Raw genomic sequence first — 22129 nt, 5'->3', positions numbered from 1 at the left:
CTAAAAAAAAAAAAAAAAAAGTCTTCAGCCAAGACAAGAACATTTTTCATACATAGTTCCAAAACATACACTGAATGACTTAATCTGACATCTGAACCAGTTTTTTCAAAACCAAAACAATACTCTGCTGCACAGATATGCAGCTGGACAGAAAAAAAAAAATCAGATTCACATTGTGTGAAAAACCTTGTGGAGTGGGGATTTGCAGAAATCTGGATATATCATTTTCATTATCAGCACATTTGCCACTTTTTTTTCTTTACTGAGCAATTTTCTTTCTTTTTACAGAAGCAATGATTTACATTGCATAAATTTAGTCAAACTATTGCATCACTGCAAACGTGTCACATTGGGCTCAGCAATAAACTGAATGTATCGAACCTACATAACCTACAACAATAACAATAGGTAACAAGAAAAGTATGACCAGCATAACAGCAGAGTGGTAAGGCATTGGACTTTGAATCAGGGGTTCTTCAGATCAAATCCTGCTCGCAGCGCCAGATTGGCTGAGAGCGGAGATTTTTTCTGACACCCCCTGGTCAACAGATGTTGTGCAGACCTGCCAGTGCCTGAACCCCCTTTTGAGTGTACACTGCACTCACACAGAAGATCAAATACACCCATAATCCATGTCAGCGTTCAGTAGGTTATGGAAACAAAAACATACCCGGCTTCCACATCCCTGAAAACGGAGTATACAGCTGCCTAAATTGTGCAGGTAAAAACAGAAGAGTTGATGATAGGGGCTCAGAATTTAGCAGCAGGTCTGCACACATGTTGACCTGGGAGACTGAAGACATCTCCATCCTTAACCCATCAGGGCCAGTCGCATGAGGCAATCTTTGCAGCGCTAAGTTTGCTTATAGTTAAGGATGTTCCTATGTATAAGGAATTTACCATGGCGTTAGGAACATTCTCAAAGACAAGCAAACGTAGACGCTGCTAAGTTCGCTCATTCAACCCACCCCCTAGTGCACCAAATGTGGGGCTTGAACACAGGAGACTCGGGCAAGAATTCAGCGCTCTAACCTTTCGGTCGCAACACCCATCAGACTAGATGCTCAACATCAAGCTGTTGTTGCTCTGCAATTCCTGTCAGTTGTCTGACAAGGATAAAAAAAATATATGGAAATACAAAGCAAAAACGTTTACAGACTTCACGAAAGATAAGGACCGCTTCATAAAAGTAAGTACATTTTTATAAAATGTTAAAAAAAAAAAAATTTTTTTAATCAAAGATGATTTAGATTATGCAGGCTGCATACGGTCTCTAACAGAATACACAAACAGCTGCTTCAAGGACACGCGCACAGCTTGAAAAATGCAAGTGAAAAATCGATGATTCTGCCAACACTTTCAAGTTAATTCCATGGTTCATAGAATAACGATAGCTGCGAATTTTCATTTTCATGCAAACAAAAAAACAACTCTGGTTATCAGTGGCACTCATCAGTTGGTTGCAAACAACACTTCGCAAAAATTTCAGCATCATTTTACCAAGCCCCAAAGAAGAAAACTGGGCAAGTCTCCAAGAGGTCCTCAGCTTTTTTTGAACCCTGTAAAGCTTTCCTTTGTTGCTTCTCTCAGTTCTAAACAATTGATTTATTTACTTTTTATATATAATTTTTTCAACCCAAACGACTACATCTTGCAAGAATAAGATACATTTAAATTCATCAATAAATAAACAACACACGCTAAAAAAATACACAAACAAATAAACAGGTGGAGTGTGTGTATAAATTCCTCAATCAAATAAAACATATATCAGTAAGAAATGAAATTTTTTTTTTAAATCTGTAAACATTTTCAGTGTAAATGTGTGAAAAGAGTATGTACAGTAATCACACAATCAGAAAGAAAACAATCGTACACAAGTGTGCATCTCATGTTCTTCTGTCATAATTACAGCACAACTTGTTATATAACATGGCTTGTAATAAGAGCTGAGTTGTCTTTCAACAGCTTCCGGCTAGCAGCCCTTATCGTCAAGTTGTTAAGGGTTTAGGTCTTGGTTCGGTTAAAGTTGAGTTGTTTGAAGGGGTGAGTCAAAACATAGTTGGCTGTTATCAGAATCATTTTATCTTATCGTTCCTGAACATGGCTTTTTGTTATAAGCAATGTAATCTCATCGTTTATTAACCTCTCGTTACTTGCAATTTCTTTCATTCTCAATAGCAGTATGTTTAAGGTTCCTGAACATAACTTGTTGTTATCAGCATCGTTTAATTTAACTGTTTATTATCCTCCCATTGTAATTTCTTTCATTCTTAATAACAGTATGTTTAAGGTTCCTGAACATAACTTCTTGTCATGAGCATCATTTAGTGTAATCATTTATTACCCTCTCATTACTTGCAATTTCTTTCATTGTTAATATCTGTTTGTGTAAGCCGCTTCTTGCTGATCTCTCTCGAGCACCGCAACAAGACGAAGAAGAATACTGTTGTCACTGACGCTGCTTTTGACCACTCGTTGTCGGGGTCAGATTTTGACCGCTCGTTGTTGGGGTCAGACTGGCACCCAGAGAGGAATATAAAAGAAGAGAAGAAAAGAAAAAAAAAAGAAAAAAAAAAAAAAAGAAAAAGAAAAATAGTTTGTTTCATGTTGTTTGAATCCCCCGTTATTCAGTGGTCCATCTTTTCTTCTCCCTTGCCTTTCTCTTCATCTTTCTTCTTCATGGCTTCTTGCAAGGCTTTCACGAAGGCTTCCATGTCTGCACATTAGAACACAGCTGGTTTTACTGACAAACTTTGATACTGACAAATTCAATTTCTAATGAGTTAAAAAATTTTTTTTTTTTTTTTTAAAGAAAAAGAAGAGGGTCCCTGGGGGACTTTACTACAATTCAAGGGGTCTTAAACAATCTTCATGAATCATTCTAATGCTCAACGGGCACAACAGCCGATTGGTTAAAGTGTTGGATTTTCAATCTGAGGGTCCTGGGTTCGAATCTCGGTGGGTAAAGGGTAAAGATTTTTCCGATCTCCCAGGTCAATGTATGTGCAGACCTGCTTGTGCCTGAACCCCCTTTGTGTGTATACGCAAGCAAAAGATCAAATACACACGTTAAAGATACTGTAATCCATGTCAGCCTTTGGTGGGTTATGGAAACAAGAACATACCCAGCATGCACACCCCCGAAAACCGAGTATGGCTGCCTACATGGCGGGGTTAAAAACAGTCATACACATAAAAGCCCACTCATGTACAAAAAAGTGATCATGGGAGTTGTAGCCCACGCACGAAGAAGAAGAATTCTAACACTCAATCAAATCTGCACTGCTACACACATACAAAGGCAAGCCTTGTACTCACAATCCTCTAGTTTTCTGGAACAAGAAGTAACAAAAAACCCACAAAAAAAACAACTCTTCTCAAAGATTCCAGCATCGGACTAAAACTACATGATTTTCACTCTTTTTATGTGTTTGTTCTATAAATATCCATCATGGACTCATATTTATGCATTATAATATGATAATCACCAGTAAAACGAGGAAGAAGAAGACAAGAGAACAGAAAGGAAGAAGAACAGAAAGACACTGATTTTGTCACAGAAGTAAAATACTTCTATCTCACTGTGACCAAAGCCTTTTAGATTGGTACTGAGACTGAAAATGATATTGATACACGAGTAATGAGCTCTTACTTCGATGTAACTGAACCCCTCAGACAATAGGTATTGAGATTTCAATTCAAAGTCAGTCTGATCTTGAATCCAGCTGACTGCAAACAGCCATATCAGAGCTGAAAACAAAGTCATGAAGCCTGCGGTTTTCTCCTTTTTCTCTCTCCCATATCATGGAATGTGACATAAAGAGAAGCATTTTTTTTCTTCAGGAAACAATAATCCTGTTCCCAGCACCAAAGTGTACCAAAATCTGTGGTTTTCTCCTTTTTTTCCCCCTCACATAAAATCATGGAGTGTGGTATAAACACCAGAGTATGCATTTACCTAACAAAAATATCAATGTACTCAATGTATTCAGCTGTTTGATCTTTTTAACTTTCAATTAACTTAATTCACGTTCAGTACACACCTATGATATAGGCTCACAAAACCTGACCAGTGTGTTAATGGTTTATGCAATGTGGAGTGATGACCTAGAGGTAACGCGTCCGCCTAGGAAGCGAGAGAATCTGAGTGCACTGGTTTGAATCACGGTTCAATCGTCAATATTTTCTCCCCCTCCACTAGACCCTGAGTGGTGGTCTGGACGCCAGTCATTTGGATGAGACGATAAACCGAGGTCCCATGTGCAGCATGCATGGAGCGTATGTAAAAAAAACCCACCACAACAAAAGGGTTGTCCCTGGCAAAATTCAGTAGAAAAAAAAACATCCACTCTGATAGGAAAAACAAATAAAAATGCATGAGGAAAAAATACAAAAAAAATGGGTGGCGCTTTCAGTGTAGCGACGCGCTCTCCCTGGGGAGAGCAGCCCGAATTTCACACAGAGAAATCTGCTGTGACAAAAAAGTAAAATACAAATACAAATAGGTCAGACATCTGCTCCTCTTTTTTTAACATTTTGATATGGTGTAGCTTATACGGATCAATCGCTAGCATGCTTTGGTGCCTCCTTGAAACTGACTCTAAGGGAAGCACTGATCTCACTCGCAGCGACAAAATAACTGAATCTAAGGAAAACCGATCCCACCCGCAGCGCCAAAAATTCTGACTCTAAGGGAACCACTGATCCCACTTGCAGCGCGAAAGAGTAAAACACGACCGAGAGCTGTACCTACCCCCTTGAGCTGCAGCGTTGGCGACGTCCTCCCCCAGTCCAAACTGGTTCATGAGAGGTCCCAGCTGTCCAGACTGTAAAGCCTGGCTGAAGGACGTTAATGCCTGCACACCATCAAAACAGTGGATCAGTGGCCAAACATCGATGATTTTTCGTGGACAGCCGGCGCCGGGACTGCAACAGACGAACCCAGGGGGCTTGGCCCCATCGCAACTCCCCTGACCATCCAACTCCCCTTTTCCCAACACACACTCTCTCTCCCTTCCACACTCATGCACACCTGCTGGAATTGTGGGGAAGTCATGTTAAGTCAAGTTTGGTCCTCAGAAGTGGACTTACCACCACATACCCCCCCACCCCTCAAACAGAACTCCTCCAGGCCCCCTTTTCCCATACCCACACACACACTCCTACCTGCTGGAACTGTGAGGAAGTCATCGTACTCCTCAACTTGTGTTCGGTTCTCAGATGTGGCTTACCACCACATACCCCCTCCCTCCAAAAGAACTCCCCACCCCCCTCCACACACCTGTGGGGAAGTCATGGTACTTCTCAGCTCATGTTCGGTCCTCAGAAGTGACTTATCACCACATACCCCCCTCCCTCTAACAGAACTCGCCCTCCCCACTTTCACACACCCACACATGAACACACACAGTTACCTGCAGGAACTATCGGGAGATCATGGTACTCCTCAGCTTGTGTTCAGTCCTCAGAAGCTACTTACCACCACACCCTCCCTTCCCCCAACAGAACTCACCCTCCCCCACTTTCACACATCTGCACACATCCACACCCACACCTACTTGCTGGAACTGTGGGGAGGACATGGTACTCCTCAGTTCGTGTTCAGTCCTTGGAAGGGACTGGGAGTCGGGCAGGAAGGGGAGGAGGCGTCTCTGCACCTCGGGGTTGGACAGGATGGGCAGCATGGCTTCTGGGTTCAGGGCTTTGGCCAGGTCCACAGCTGTGGAAAAGAGGGAAGGGGGCTGATTTGTGTGTGCGTGTACGCGTGCGTGCATGTGTCCCAGACTTTCTTGGGTTAACCAACATTTTACTTTGTATATAAATTCATTATGTCAATTCAGAACAGATTTTTTTTTTGGGGGGTGGGGGGGGAATCTATATACAGTCAACATTAACAATAACAGATGAATTCATTATTACACAATCAACTCAAAACGAGACAATAATCAAGACCAATACCCGGCATTCCATAACAATGTCATTGTAGTCAATAGCAATTGTGGAATAAATCGTCCATACAAGAAAAAGCATACATCTTTCATTTACTGAATTAGGGCATGTGAAAAAAAAGAAGACAAAAAAAAAAAAAGAAAAAAAAAAAAAAAGACCCAAGACAATAATATGGAAATTAAGTACAAATAAAACAATAATGTGTATAAAAGTTAAAATCAATCATAAAGACAGCAGGCTTTCTTTTTTTTACATTTTTTTTTTTTATATACAACAAATTATTTTTTTTGTATTGTACTGCATTGCATTGCATTGCACAGCATTGCATTGTACTGTACTGTACTGTATTTTATTGTGTTATATTGTATAACTATCATCACAACAGATTTCTCTGTGTGAAATTCAGGCTGCTCTCCCAAGGAAGAGCACGTCACAACACTGAGAGTGCCACCCCCACTTTTTTGGGGGTTTTTTTTCCCCCTGCCTGCAATTTCATTTGTTTTCCTATCGAAGTGGATTTTTTTCTACAGAATTTTGCCAGGGACAACCCTTTCGTTGTGGTGGGGTTTTGTTTTACGTGAGCTAAGCACATGCAGCACACGGGACCTCGGTTTATTGTCTCATCCGAAAGACAAACGTCCAGACGACCACTCGAGGTCTAGTGGAAGGGGGAGAAAATTCAGCCCTGCACCTGAGCACTGCTCTGGCATCAAAATTCCCCATCTCATTCAAAATGGTTTTTAGTACTCCTACACATGCTTAAACCGCAATGAAAGGGAATTAAAGAATAATGAGGCGAGGAGAATAGAGGATTGATAAACAATAAAGAGAGGTAACTCTCTCTCTCTCTACGTACAAGGGACACAACTTCCAAGTCAACGCTGCTCATGCTACCGATTCAGCTCGCACTCAAAAAGAAATAACTATGTCATTTCTGGATATGCCTCCATGTAATTTGGAGGTAAAACAGAATATTTCGTTATCCCCCCACACCCCCTCCACCCCCCCACTATCAAAATGGCAAGGAATCCTGCTGAGGCTGTAGACTCCCCGGGGATGAATGGGTTAAAGTTTATTTCAGGAAACCCTGTGTGGGGGCACGTGCAAATGCTAACGATTCCATGTAACTAATACAAATATGATTAGCATTTGACATTGTACTCACAATCACTTACAACGGCCATACCAAACTGTCTGGTTAACTCTCTCCATACGAACGGCAAAAGAGACAACGTTAACAGCGTTTCACGCCAATTACCATCACCAAAATATTGCAATCGGAAGGCTCTTATACTGAAGAGGTAAATGTTGACAAAGAAAACCACAATTCTGACAATGGAAGCTAAAGGTTGGGTCATTCAGACACCCACTGGACATCCGAGGGGTCTGTGTAGAGGAGAAGAGAGGACTGGACGTACTGAGTGAGTTAAGACATGCATAAGACATGCATTTGGAGGAAGAAAAGAAAAGAAGCAACACACACACAAAAAAAAGTAACATACAAGAGACACAACATGGAACAATGTATACATGCCAGAAGTGGGGGGGCATTTGGACAAATTCACTGTATAAAAAAAATGTAAGTAAGCCTATTATTCAATTTCAGTAATGTAATATCGGTCTGACGTCTAACTGACGGTTGAAGAAGAAATTTACCCAGATGTGGTATTACGCTTTTGGATCAGTCTGAATGCTTTGACAACTCCATGAAATCCAAACTGACACACAACACACACACACACACACACACACACACACACACACACACACAAACACACTGTTCTCCAATCCACCCATTCCTATCTTCTTCCACTGGACAAATCAATGGATAAATCAGCCGAGCAATGACTGCATAAAAACTCACCTTCTTTCTGTTCTCCCGTTGGCACTGTAACAGAAGAGAGAGGATTGTCTATGAAGCGATTACGTCCTCCTTTTCTTTTGATAAGCAACACAGTTATTAGTCATCAGTACTATCAACTGAAAACATCTTCCTTTTCTTTTGATTATTATTATTAATGTTATTAACGTTATTACTACTACTGCTACTATTAATGTTATCACTATCATCACCATTATCATTATCATCATCATTAAATAAGCACTTATTGTTCATGATCGTTATCATTATCACCATCATCATCATCACCATCAATAAACAAACACTTACTGCTCATGATCATCATCATCATTATGATCATCATATTGATCATCATCACTATGATTATCAAACAAGCACTTAACATTCGTGATCATAATCAGTATAATCATCATCATCATTATAATCATCAAACAAACACTAATGATTCATGATCATGATTTTCAAACAAGCACTCACCATTCATGATCATAATCATCATCATTATTATCATTACCTTTTCTATCCAAAATTTTATTTCACAATTTTTACAAAATCTGTGGCATGCAGATTACAATTATGTTCCTTTTTACATGCATGTATTTTAAGTGAAAACTGCTGTCATCTCAGCCGTTTAATCATGTGTGTGTCTGTTGTGTGTGTCTGTGCGTGGGTGTTAGTGTGAGTGTTGGAGTGTAACAGTTGTAGTACGGATAGTATGTTACTTTGTGAGTTTTATGCATTGTGTTTTTTTACAATATTAATTATTCTGTTTTATGTTTCTACTACTTTTTATATGTTTTCTTGTTTCACTTTAGGTACTGGATGGTAAAGCGCTTAGAGCTTGATTATGCTTGTATTACTGGTGCAATATAAAAATAAAATATTATTATTATTATTATTATTATCATCATCAAACAAGAACTCATCATTCATGATCATGGTCATCATCATGATGATCATCAAACAAGAACTCCCCATTCATGATCATCATCACCATCATCATTATAATCATTATGATTATCAAACAAGCACCTACCATTCATCATCATTATCATCATCATTATGATTATCAAACAAGAACACACCATTCATCATCATCATTGTGATTATCAAACAAAAACTCACCATTCATTATCATCATCACCATCATCATTAGGATTATCAAACAAGAACTCACCATTCATCATCATCATCACCATCATCATTGTGATTATCAAACAAGCACTTACTGTTCATGATCATCATCGTCATCATGATCATCATCATCGTTATGATCATCAAACAAGCACTTGCTGTTTATCATCATGATCATCACCATCATATCATCATCATCATCTTCAAACAAGCACTCACTATTCATATCATCATCATCATTATCACCATCATATCATCATTGTGCTTATCAAACAAGCACTTCCGTTCCTGACCATCATCATCATCCTGATCCTCATCCTTTTTTTCCCATTAAGCATGTAAGTAAATGATTGGTGTGAAGTGCAACGGCTGTCTCATTTGTGATCTGCACGATTCAATACTATAATAAACCATCAGCATGACCATCATCATCATCACCATCGTCACCATCATCACCACTATCATCATTATGATTGTCAAACAAAGTGGAGTGACGGCCTAGAGGTAATGCGTCCGCCTAGGAAGTGAGAGAATCTGAGCGCACAAGTTCAAATCACGGCTCAGCCGCCGATATTTTCTCCCCCTCCACTAGACCTTGACTGGTTGTTGGATGAGATGATAAACTGAGGTCCCGTGTGCAGCATGCACTTAGCGCACGTAAAAGAACCCACAGCAACAAAAGGGTTGTTCCTGGCAAAATTCTGTAGAAAAATCCACTTCGAGAGGAAAAAAAACAAACAAAAACTGCATGCAGGAAAAAATACAAAAAAGAATGGGTGGCGCTGTAGTGTAGTGAAGCACTCTTCCTGGGGAGAGCAGCCCGAATTTCACACAGAGAAATCTGTTGAGATAAAAAAAAAAAAGAGATACAAAAACAATACAAAACACTCACCATTCATGGTGGACAGGATGTTCTGGAGGTCGCTCAGCTGGATCTGCTGTTGTCTGGAGGGAGGTAACCCTGTCGCCTGTGCCCCTGTCGCCCCGCTGCCTGGGGCTGACACACAAACACAACTGTGATGCCGGATTTCAAACACGACGATGTGGATATGGATACTCATGATATGGACAATTATATAGCGCATATCGTCGGTCGGAGACCAAGCTCTGAGTGCTTTACAAACACAGGATCATTTTGCACATGTTGTCTACCGGGGTAGAGCTGACTGATGCTGGATTTCAAACATGACAATGTGGATGTGGATACTTATGGACAATTATATAGCGCATATCGTCGGTCGGAGACCAAGCTCTGAGTGCTTTACAAACACAGGATCATTTGCACATGTTGTCTACCGGGGTAGAACTGACTGATGCCGGATTTCAAACACGACGATGTGGATGTGGATACTTATGATATGGACAATTATATAGCACGTATCATCGGTCAAAGACCAAGCTCTGGGTGCTTTACAAACACAGGATCATTTGCACAACAGGTTGTCTACCGGGGTAGAGTTGACTGACGCCGGATTTTAAACATGACAATGTGGATGTGGATACTTATGGACAATTATATAGCGCATATCGTCGGTCGGAGACCAAGCTCTGAGTGCTTTACAAACACAGGATCATTTGCACATGTTGTCTACCGGGGTAGAGCTGACTGACGCCGGATTTCAAACACGATGATGTGGATGTGGATAATTATGATATGGACAATTATATAGCACATATCATCGGTCAGAGACCAAGCTCTGAGCGCTTTACAAACACAGGATCATTTGCACAACAGGCTGTCTACCGGGGTAGAGCTGACTGACGCTGGATTTTAAACGTGATGATGTGGATATGGACATTTATGGATACTTATATAGCGCTTATCCTCAGTCGGAGACCTAGCTCTGAGCGCTTTACAAACACAGGATCATTTGCACAACAGGTTGTCAACCTGGGTAGAGCTGACTGATGCCAGATTTCAAACATGACGGTGTGGATATGGATACTTATGATATGGATAATTATACAGCGCGTATCCTCGGTCAGAGACCAGGCTCTGAGCTCTTTACAAACACGGGGTCATTTGCACAACAGGCTGCCTGCCTACCTGGGTAGAGACCACCGACGGTTACCACTTGGCGCTCATCATTCGTCTCCAGATCAGAAAGGAAACCCAAACCCACCCCACCACCACCCTAGTTCCCGCAGATCCACACACACTCCCCCACCTGACTACTACCAGAATGTGTCTGGCCTCTTCCACAGGGACTCAACAACTGAGAAAAACAGACAAGAACTGTTCACCTATGGCACTGCTGGCTGGTGGTACTGGTGGTGAATTAAATATCTGTCCAACCCTCTTTCAAAGGGACATAACACAGTAAAAACAGACAACAAGAATTAATACCCAAAGGCACTGGTGGCCGTGGCAGCAGTGGTGAATTTGTCCATCCTCTTTCAAAGGGACACAACCCAGTAAAAACCGACAACAAGGATTATCAAGCTGTGACACTGGTGGCCGTGGCAGCAGTGGTGAATTTGTCCATCCTCTTTCAAAGGGACACAACCCAGTAAAAACCGACAACAAGGATTATCAAGCTGTGACACTGGTGGCGGTGGTGGTGGTGGTGAATTTGTTCAATCCTCTTTCAAAGGGACACAACCCAGTAAAAACTGACAACAAGGATTATCAAGCTGTGACACTGGTGGCGGTGGTGGTGGTGGTGGTGAATTTGTCCAATCCTCTTTCAAAGGGACACAACCCAGTAAAAACCGACAACAAGGATTATCAAGCTGTGACACTGGCGGTGGTGGTGGTGGTGGTGGTGGTGAATTTGTCCATCCTCTTTCAAAGGGACACAACCCAGTAAAAACCGACAACAAGGATTATCAAGCTGTGACACTGGTGGCGGTGGTGGTGGTGGTGGTGAATTTGTCCAATCCTCTTTCAAAGGGACACAACCCAGTAAAAACTGACAACAAGGATTATCAAGCTGTGACACTGGTGGCGGTGGTGGTGGTGGTGGTGAATTTGTCCAATCCTCTTTCAAAGGGACACAACTCAGTAAAAGGGAAACAACACAGAAAAAACTAGACAACAAGAATTATTCACCTCTGGCACTGCTACTGGTGGTGGTGGTGGAGGTGGTGGTAGTGGTGGTGGTGGCGGCAGTGGCAGTGCCAGCAGCAGGGTTCAACAACCCTGCTGACGTCATTGGTCGAGGGGAGGGCGTGGCTTCTGCAGATGAACGATTGCCGGACGCTGACGTTGCTCGTAGTGGTCTGAAATGACAGTGATTCTACATAGTTAACATGGTGTCCATGTGTGTGTGTGTGTGTCCATAGTAAACTGTGATGTTGGCGTTTTCTCTGAAACTCCAAGCGGCATATTTGACTCAACCCTCGGCTTAGATCAGAGACTGGCATAAGCTTACAGCTGGGCCAACAGCAAGGTGAGACTGTATGATCAATGACATGAAAGTGATGTCAAGTGATCAGTATAGATAGGGACAAGCCCGGAGCTTCCCTCTTTGAGGAAGTATCTGGGTTTGTTCCAATGTATCTTTTATTTACTTGCGTGCTAGCTGAATTGGTAGCATAATTTACTTTATATAGAAAAGAATTTAATACGTCTTTATAACCAAGTGAACCGGGGTCACAAGGAATATTGGGGGGGATAGTACATAACAAGATACGAACATAAATCAAAAATCATACACAAACACAGATACAGTAGAAATTAAGATACATACAAGTGCATATCAATATAAAAACTTGTGCATACTCACACATGCACGCACTGCACACACACACACACACACACACACACACATGCATGCATGCACACACACACACACACACACACACACGTTTCAACAGAAGCTGCATATTACATGTAGATGGGGCTGATGACTAGATCTTCAGGTAGATGGTTGTTGGTTGCACAATTCTATTTATCATGCTGGATTTGTTCGAGAGACAGGGCATTGACTGCTTTGGGGAAAAAGCTATTGGTGAAGCGATTGGTTTTCGTCTTTATACTTCTGTACCGTCGACCAGAGGGGAGAACTGTCTTCAAGTTCTGTACCTTGTGTACAGAGAGAGAGTTTCCACTCTTTATTATATGATCAAAAGTTTATCCACTGCGATGGGAAGTAATTTACAAAAGCTTCAACTTTTGTGAAGGACAATGACTCTGAAACTAGGAGGCATGACTGCTACTGGCTCTTAGTGCTGCAGCCTTGGGGGGATAGCTGGCCTTTAGGGGGAACCATCCCATCACCACCTGTCCTAAAGACCTTTTGGCCGAGAGAGTGGGGATGTAACTTGGGCATGACACTCTCCACTGGAATCAAATTCTAGCCCACATAGTCGGGACGGCTGTTGCCACCTCTAGAGACTGCTCAGATGGTCGTAGACAGACACAACTGTAACACATCTCACTGGCATAGGAACCAAATGCAGCACAATGGTAGGTCATCCCCCTTTATGACGATATAGTAAGCAGAGTGACAGGTCAAAGTTCAAGGTCACAACATGATGTATTTTCATTTAACAATGGCAGAGTGATCTTGTTTTTGGCCAGAACGTGTGTTGTAGATTCAGAGGTTAAAAAAAAGAAAAAAAGTCAAGGTCAAATAAAAATGTGAGTCTTTTTTCCACATGACCTGCTTAGCAGTGGCGTTTTTTGGGGTTTTTTTTTTTTTTTTTTACAAGACTCCCTTGTGGTTATCCTATATGCGAGTCTTGAAGGCCTTGCTTGTCTCATTTCTTCTGTGTTTATGGGCTGCAACTCCCATGTTCAATCATATATATGAATGGGCTTTAATGTGCATGACTGTATTTACCCCATTAGGCAGACAACCATACACTTCCTTTTCAGAGGTGTTATGCATGCCAGGTATGTTCTTGCTTCCATAGAAGAAGAAGAAGGAAAAGAAGAAGGAAAAGAAGAAGAAGAAGAAGAAGGAGAAGAATAAGAAAAAGAAGAAGGAGAAGGTGATGATGATGATGATATAAATACGGGAACGGAAATTTCTAAACCATTTACGGTGACAATCTTTTGTAGCAGGGATGAGGTGGTGGGGGTTCTGTTTCTGATTCTCTTTTAGTTTCTGATGTTGCTGTTGTTGTTGTTTTTTTTGTTTGTTTGTTTGCTTTTGGTTTGCCGGTAAAAAAATGGGACAAAGACCCCCCCCCAAGCATGACTCACGGCTCAGAGGCGGTGGACTGGGCACTGGTTGGACGGCCCATCAGGGAAGACAAGTTGGACCCGGGTCCCCCCATCCCCATCCCCCCTGTCGACACACACCACAGCTGGTATCACACCGCTGTTAGCATCAGTAATCATTGTCATTGTAATAATCTCATTTCATTATCATCATTTGTATTTGTATTTCTTTTTATCACAACAGATTTCTCTGTGTGAATTCGGGCTGCTCTCCCCAGGGAGAGCGCGTCGCTACACTACAGCGCCACCCATTTTTTGGTATTTTTTCCTGCATGCAGTTTTATTTGTTTTTCCTATCGATGTGGATTTTCCTACAGAATTTTTGCCAGGAACAACCCTTTTGTTGCCGTGGGTTCTTTTATGTGCGCTAAGTGCATGATGCACACGGGACCTCGGTTTATCGTCTCATCCGAATGACTAGCGTCCAGACCACCACTCAAGGTCTAGTGGAGGGGGAGAAAATATCGGCGGCTGAACCGTGATTCGAACCAGCACGCTCAGATTCTCTCGCTTCCAAGGCGGACACGTTAACTCTAGGCCATCGCTCCACTGAGTTATAATGATTTACATCATTATAACAAATTATCATCACTATTATCATCATCATTCTTATCATTATTGTTTTATCATGATCATAACTGTCATCATCGTAACTATTTTCATTATCATCAAAGGACAAGTTTTCCGTAGCATGTAACTATACAGAACTATGCTCTGAGCCATGACCCCAACACGTTTGTTTGGGTTTTTTTTCATGATATATGTGTAACACAGAATAGAAATAAAACAATACCATATATATATATATGTATGTGTATATATATAAGCTTACACATACACACTCACAACCACACACACACACAAACAGTTGAAACACACACACACACAAACCCACATTCACACACAAACCCACATTCACACACACACACACACACAAACATACCCATCAGCTGCATCAACTGCTGCTGACTCATCCCAGCCAGCATGCTCTGCAGATCACTGTCGCCTGTCAATCAAAAAGCAAATCAAATCAATTCAAATCAAATCGTATCATGCTGCTCATGCTACTCATACTTAGCCCAGCTGACCACAATGCGGCCATTTCAAGGCTGAATTCACAGTTGGTTCCTAAAAACTAGTCGTGTCACTCAAAATCAAAATAAATAAGAAAAATCACAAACTCATGATGACACGTCAATCATTCGCTCATCTAACTAAATCTCACTCCATCTACAATGATACAAAGACACAAAACACACACTAACAACCACGTCTGCAGAACAATCCTAGCATGGTGCGAAACAACAAACAGAACAACCCTAACATGGAGCAAGGCCACAAACAGAACAATCTTTGAAGCAAAACTGAAGATTCACAAACAGAATAATCCAAACATGGTGCAAAACCACAAACAGAGCAATCCAAACATACAGCAAGACCAGAAACTGAACAATCCTTGAAAGCAAACTGAAAGTTCACAAACGGAACAATCCTAACATGGTACAAAACCACAAACAGAATGATCCTAACATGGAACAAGACCACAAACAGAACAATCCTAACATGGTACTTGCCATCAATGAGGTTGGTCAGGAAACGGTCCATGATCTGAGACTCCTGGCCACGGCCTCTTGACCCTTTAAGACCAATAAATACACAACCCAGCATAAGTCCCTCACACATACTGTATTGCATCGCACTGCAAGGCATTGTACTGCATTGCATCGTATTGCTTTTCGTCACACCACATTTCTCTGTGTGAAATTAAAGCTGTTCTCCCCAGGGAGAGCCAAAAAAAAACAACAGAAGTATGTCTTAATGAGTGCACAAAGGATCTTGAGTATTCTAACTCATTCAACTACAGGAATGAGTTAACTCTTACCATGATTACTTCCCTTGTGGACCAGGTACGAGTATTCTGGTACCAACACACTATTCTCATTTCGTTCATCGTTAATTGGTACAGTTGGCATTCTAAACTGAACCGTTTACGGATTCCTGATGCATGAAAACAAAGCTTCATTTGACCGATTAAATCAACAATACTCCATCGATTTTCACTGTTTTACTGAACCACCCTGTTTTTTCTGCAGTGGTCTCACATAGTGATGGTCCAGGGGAGATGTAGCAGGCATGTAGCTGTGGGAAAGAATGAGTTAAACTGAACAACACAAATATGCACCAAAGTCAATGAAACTGACCGAAAAAAACAACAACAAAAAAAACCTCACCAAGCCCTGAAAGGTCAGAGGACAGGCCAGTTCCACGCGACGCTCCGGGGGTGGGAGGGTTGTTCAAGTTGTCGTTGACTTTCTTGCAGTACTCCGAGTCCCTGTCGCTCTTTGGTTCCTGGAGAGAGAAGAAAAAAAATGCAATGACTTAACGTAACTGCTTTCTGATTGTGCTCGACTTGACTTGACAGACTGATTCCTACATTTGCATTTAGTCAGTCAGAGAAGTCCATCACAAATGATGAAGACGTCAGTAATTCCAGAGATTTTACTTTTTTTTTCCCTCACCTTTAAAATCTGAATTGAAGTTAAACATTTACTGCTATGCTTTATTTCTTAACCACCAACAGAAACAACACTGTTTTTGTTTTTCTTTTTTTGTGTGTGTGTGGAAAGAAAGCCAAAATTAAAAACTTATACAAACTCAGGTCATTTCAGCAATTTCAGGCATGCCATCTTTTTCTTCTTCTTGTTCACAAATTTTCATAAAACTTTTTCAACCTGTCTGAACCTTGATCAAATGTAGTACTTAATCATCAACAGAAACAACATCGTTTTTGTTTGTGTTTTGTTTTTCCAGAAACGAGAGCCAAAATTAAAAATTCTTACAAAATTAGGTCATTTCAGGAACTACAGGCCTTTCAACTCTTTTTCATTTTTTCTTATTCACAATTTTTTTTCTTTTTATAAACGTTTACAACCTGTTCTGAACACTGATCACACGTAGCACATTAACACAAACCAACCAACCTGCATCCAGAAAAAGAGGCGGCGCTGGGAGGATTTGAACTTGAGGACATAGACTCTGCCTGTGGTGCACTGGGGCACGTGCCTGAACTCCACATCGTCCGGGAAAATGATCAGATCCTGCCCAACACACTCTGACCATCACTACGGGCTCATCAGGCAATCCATAAATAGACTGGCGGGATAGCTGAGTGAGTTAGTGCAGTGGACTTCTCTGTGTGTGTGTGTGTGTGTATGTGTGTGTGTGTGTGTGGCCTCAGTTGCTTGCAAGTCATGGCGCACCACATTGTTTCATCTTTTGTGAAGGACATTGACTCTGAAACTAGGAGGCATGATAGCACTGGCTCTTAGTGCTGCAGCCTTGGGGGATAGCTGGCCTTTTTAAAAAAATTTTAAATCTTTTTTTCTTCATTCTTGTTGTCTGTTTTTTTCAAATCTTGGTTTTGGGTGCATGTTTTGTTTTGAAGAGGCTGTTTGCCATGTGTGTGTGTGTGTGTGTGGGGGTGGGGGGGTTGTTGGTGGGTGTCCGTGCATTCATGTGCCTGGGTGTGTGTTGCAGGGATGCATTTTCTGGAGGGCGTCATAGGTAGGTGCGTAGTTTCCAACGTTCAGTTGCATGAGTTTTTCATGCGCTTCCTTGTGTGTGAGTGGGTGGGGGTGGGGGTTGGAGGGGAGTATTGATGGGGAGGTGGGGAGTGGGGATTGAAATGTAAAGTGCTTTGAGCAGTATTTCTAGAGAAATGTGCTGTATGTTCATTATTATTATTGTTGGTTCTTTGGTGGTGTTTTTTTTTAACACCTTTTGGGTGCTTCACATGCTTTCTTCACTGGCCAAAACCCCCACTTTTTTCCTTCTGTCTACTTTCCTTTTACTTATTCTTTCTAACACGTCAGTTTTCCATCAATACTTTGTGAACGTATTCAAAGTAGTAATCTTCTAAACATACAAAGTTCTTTGTCTGACTGTTCTCTTTTCATGGACAGTTTCACTTTCAGTGAATATTTCAACAATGATATATGTTTTTGGAGTGGAGTTTGGGTCTGATATTTAGGTTGTTCTGATGTGAGTATGTGGGTTCCATGAATGCGATAAGCAACAAAATCATCGTAGGAATCATAATACATATGCATCCAAGACATACAATTAGATCAACATTAATTATTGGAAAACAAAAAAAACAAGGGAGGAAAGCTGATGCCTGGACAGGAGGCAGGGTCTGCCCCCTTGAAACGACCCACAGTAATTGCTTGTGCAGTGGACTTTGAATCCTTGGGTCATGGATTCAAATTCCGACAGCTAAGTGGGGGCTGGTTTAAGGGTGGAGATTTTTCTGATCTCCTGGGATCAAATCCCATCTGTGTCTGGTGGGTTTATCAAGTGTTCACATTTTTCTGATCTCCTATGATTGAATTTCATCTGTGTTTCACACTGATCATCAATAAAGACATACTCATAAAAATTAAAAGTTATATAGTAAATAGTATTACTGTGTCATCCGTTTGATTAAGCAGTACCATGCCAGTATCTTTACAGTTAGCTCACAACAAATATTTCACATCTGTCATGACCATATTGTCATCAAATAATCTTGGCTTATCCAATTATCAATATCAATTACTACACAATATCATGTATTCAACATCAACATTACCACACAGAAAACATACTGATCATAACCATTGTCACTGTGGCACTGATCAAGCAAACTCATTCTGGGTGTATCAGTTATTATTACCTCAAGGCTTAAGAATGTCACATATTATATCATGATCAGCGACTGCCAAATCACACCCTGAAAACAGACCTTATGAACCAAACAAAAAACTGACAGTTGCTCCTGATGGAACAATAGAGCTTCAAATGATTCAATTTAAATGAATTAATTCACACTGAGACATTACAAAGACATTCAAAGCTGATTTCAGTCTGAATGTAGAACAAACACTGTAATATTCTTAAACATATATAATTTGAAAATTTAAATATGACTAAACATTGTAACAAGAAAGTCGCCTACATTCTTTTGAGACGCTTATAAATCATAATCTGCTTACCTAGCATCATAATCTGTTTATCTAATATAGTAATAATGCTGAAACAAGTGAAGGATCTTTTTTTCCAAACGTTCATTCCCCTAACACCACTTCAATCAGGCCCCTTCAATCTACCACAACTACTCTCTTCTTCTTCTTCTTCTGGATGATGCCCAGGGTCAACCAGTTGACCATTATTGGCATTTTGTGGTGGTGGGTTCTGGTTTAAAAAAAAAAAAAAATCAAGTGGCAGTGAATCAGCAGAGTGCCACCTTCTTAACAAAGGTGGCAAGAGTTGAGGCATCAACTGTCTCCTGGGGCAGGGCATTCCAATCACGGACTGTTTTCGGAAAGAAGGCATTCAGCCTGATGTTCACTTTACAAGGGATTCTGTTAAATGTTTTGGTGTGAGCTCTGCTGGCCTGTTGTTGTTGCTGGTGGAGGTGTGGGCACTTGACTTTGGTCATGCCCCTGCTGATCTTAAATAGCATGACCAATCTACCTCTCCTCCTACGCCGTTCCAGGGTTTCCCACCCCAGTGTCTGCAGCAGTTCAGTGACACTGACTGTCCTCTGGTGTTTATTGAGAGCAAATCATGCTGCTCTTCATTGGACCTCTTCTATTTTGTCTATCTCTTTCCTGGAGGCTGGTTCCCATGCTGTACTCATGTATTCGAGGATAGGGTGTATATGGGATTTGAAGTGAATGACTTTATTTTGATTGACGCCTTCCTCAGGTTCCTTTGTAGGAAGCCGAGTTTCCTGTTTGCCTTTGTCACCATGCTGTTGATATGGTTCGTGAAGCGGAGATTGGACTGGAGTGTGACGCCAAGATAATTAGTGGCTGTCACAGACTCCAGCCGGTGACCCTGGAGATGGTACTCCCGAGGACTGCTGTTTCTCCTCGTGGTGCACGTGAGGACACTACATTTTTCAGGATGGAATTTCATCTCTCATTCATCTTCCCAGGCCTCTATTTTCCTCAGGCCATCTTGCAGGCTGTCGTGGTCGCTTGGGGCAGTGATGAGACGGGACACAGCAGTGTGTCTGCGAAGAGGCGAGCAGGGGACGTCACTCTCTCTCTCTCGTCATTCAGTATCATTTGTCATTAACTGATTTAAGTATTGTGTAGTGCAGATTCTAATTTGCGTAGGAACTGGATGAAATTAAAAAAATCATCAATCATCCTCGGAAATAAAGACATTTGTATTGTTTTGTCTCATCTTGTCTCATTTCTCAATGCAAAACAATCGTTCAAGGCCTACCTCTTCCACGGTTCCGGAGGATCGGTCTTTCCAGCAGAAATGCATCAGAGCATCATCACTTTGGTGAACATACACCTGTCCTTTCCTCTTGTCAGGGTGGACCATTTTACCCTTCATAACCATTTTGCCAGCCCGAAATTCGACCAGATTTTTGCTCTGAGAGCGCCCAGCGGTGTTTCCGAATAGAGCAGCCATGTTCTTCAACTTGGTGATGGGGAAGCGTCACAGCATCTTTTTAACGAAATGTTGCGAAGTCTGTCTCTAAAGTCGAGAGATGTTAGTTGTTTTTGTTGTTATTGGTGTTGGTTTTTGTATTTTTCCTTGTTTTTTCATCGATTTTTCTCTAATGTTAGGGACGAATATATGTTTCTCTAATATTCTGTCGGTGCTTGATATCAAAATCACTTCACTCCGTCTCCTTTTTTTCGGCCTTTTCTTTTCTAAATCCTTTCTCAGCCTCCGCCTCCAACACTAATAGTGTTTCTGTACATTTCAGTCTGAACCAGCCTTCACACACACACACACACACACACACACACACACACACACACACACACACACACATTCTCTCTCTCTCTCTCTCTCTCTCTCTCTCTCTCTCTCTCATCAGTGGCACCATGACCGCATTTTCTCTCTTTCTCGAGTTTGTCACGGTCTGTCTGTCTGTCTCTGTCTCTGTCTGTCTGTCTCCTTATCTTTATATCGTTCTCACCCCGCCCCCCCCCCCACCCCACCCCCCAATCCTCCCCTGTCTGTCTCCTTATCTTTATATCGTTCTCACCCCCCCCCCCCACCCCCCCAATCCTCCCCTGTCTGTCTCCTTATCTTTATATCGTTCTCACCCTCCCACCCCCACCCCCCAATCCTCCCCTGTCTGTCTCCTTATCTTTATATCGTTCTCACCCCCACCCCCACCCCCCCAATCCTCCCCTGTCTGTCTCCTTATCTTTATATCGTTCTCACCCCCCCACCCCCACCCCCCAATCCTCCCCTGTCTGTCTCCTTATCTTTATATCGTTCTCACCCCCCCCACCCCCACCCCCCAATCCTCCCCTGTCTGTCTCCTTATCTTTATATCGTTCTCACCCCCACCCCCCCAATCCTCCCTCCCCCCCCCCGCCCCCGGTCGGTCCCACCGCGCCCCCCACCCCACCCCACCCCACCACCCCCACCCCACTGACCCCCACCCGGGCCTCTCTCAGCTCTCCGTCTCTGTGTGACTGTAGCCAATACCTATATTTTTGTACTGATGATGGTAGCGCCGGTTCATGTTGTTACAGTCAAATACAGCCCTCAAGCTCAATTATTTACGGACCCTGGCCTAATCAACAAATGAGTAAACCAGTCATTAATTCATTCTCTCATCAGTCCGTCCTCAGTCTCGTGGCGTTCTGGTTATAAGGCCCTTCATTTCACCGTCGGTGCAAACTGACCCTGGGTGTGTAATCGTGTCTCTCACCTCAGTCGAAAGTTCTGGAAATTCTGCCAGCACTTTATATTGTCTTTTGACTTCAGTCTCTTGCCAAACTGATGTGGAAATGTTTGTGTGTGTCATATATCTGTCTATCTAATTACTTGTTCCACTGATGCAAATAGAATTACATACTTGTGTTTTCTGATGTCTCCGGCCTGTTTCTCATGCCTACTTTTCATTATCAATTCATTTTAAGTTTATTTATTTATTTATTTATTCAGTTGCGGTTTATCGATCTATTTGTCATAAATGTATTCTTACA

The 22129-nt window shown here is 41.8% G+C and overlaps 1 protein-coding gene across 1 annotated transcript; it reads right to left on the bottom strand.

The window, feature by feature from the left end:
* Positions 1-13: 13 nt before the first annotated feature.
* LOC143276961 (proteasomal ubiquitin receptor ADRM1-B-like) lies at positions 14-20609 on the bottom strand. The gene is made up of 12 exons (XM_076581653.1): positions 20394-20609; positions 17099-17215; positions 16349-16466; positions 15692-15754; positions 15061-15123; positions 14100-14184; positions 12000-12169; positions 9840-9944; positions 7817-7840; positions 5562-5722; positions 4757-4859; positions 14-2719 (listed from the first exon to the last, which is right to left on the bottom strand). The coding sequence occupies exons 1-12, from the start codon at positions 20586-20588 to the stop codon at positions 2631-2633; spliced, it is 1293 nt and encodes a 430-aa protein (XP_076437768.1). The 5' UTR covers positions 20589-20609; the 3' UTR covers positions 14-2630.
* Between the last annotated feature and the right edge of the window lie 1520 nt (positions 20610-22129).

The sequence above is a fragment of the Babylonia areolata genome, chromosome 33 (assembly GCF_041734735.1).
Source record: "Babylonia areolata isolate BAREFJ2019XMU chromosome 33, ASM4173473v1, whole genome shotgun sequence".
In the NCBI taxonomy this organism is placed as follows: Eukaryota; Metazoa; Mollusca; class Gastropoda; order Neogastropoda; family Buccinidae; genus Babylonia; species Babylonia areolata.
This window is presented reverse-complemented; position numbering and strand designations above follow the sequence as displayed.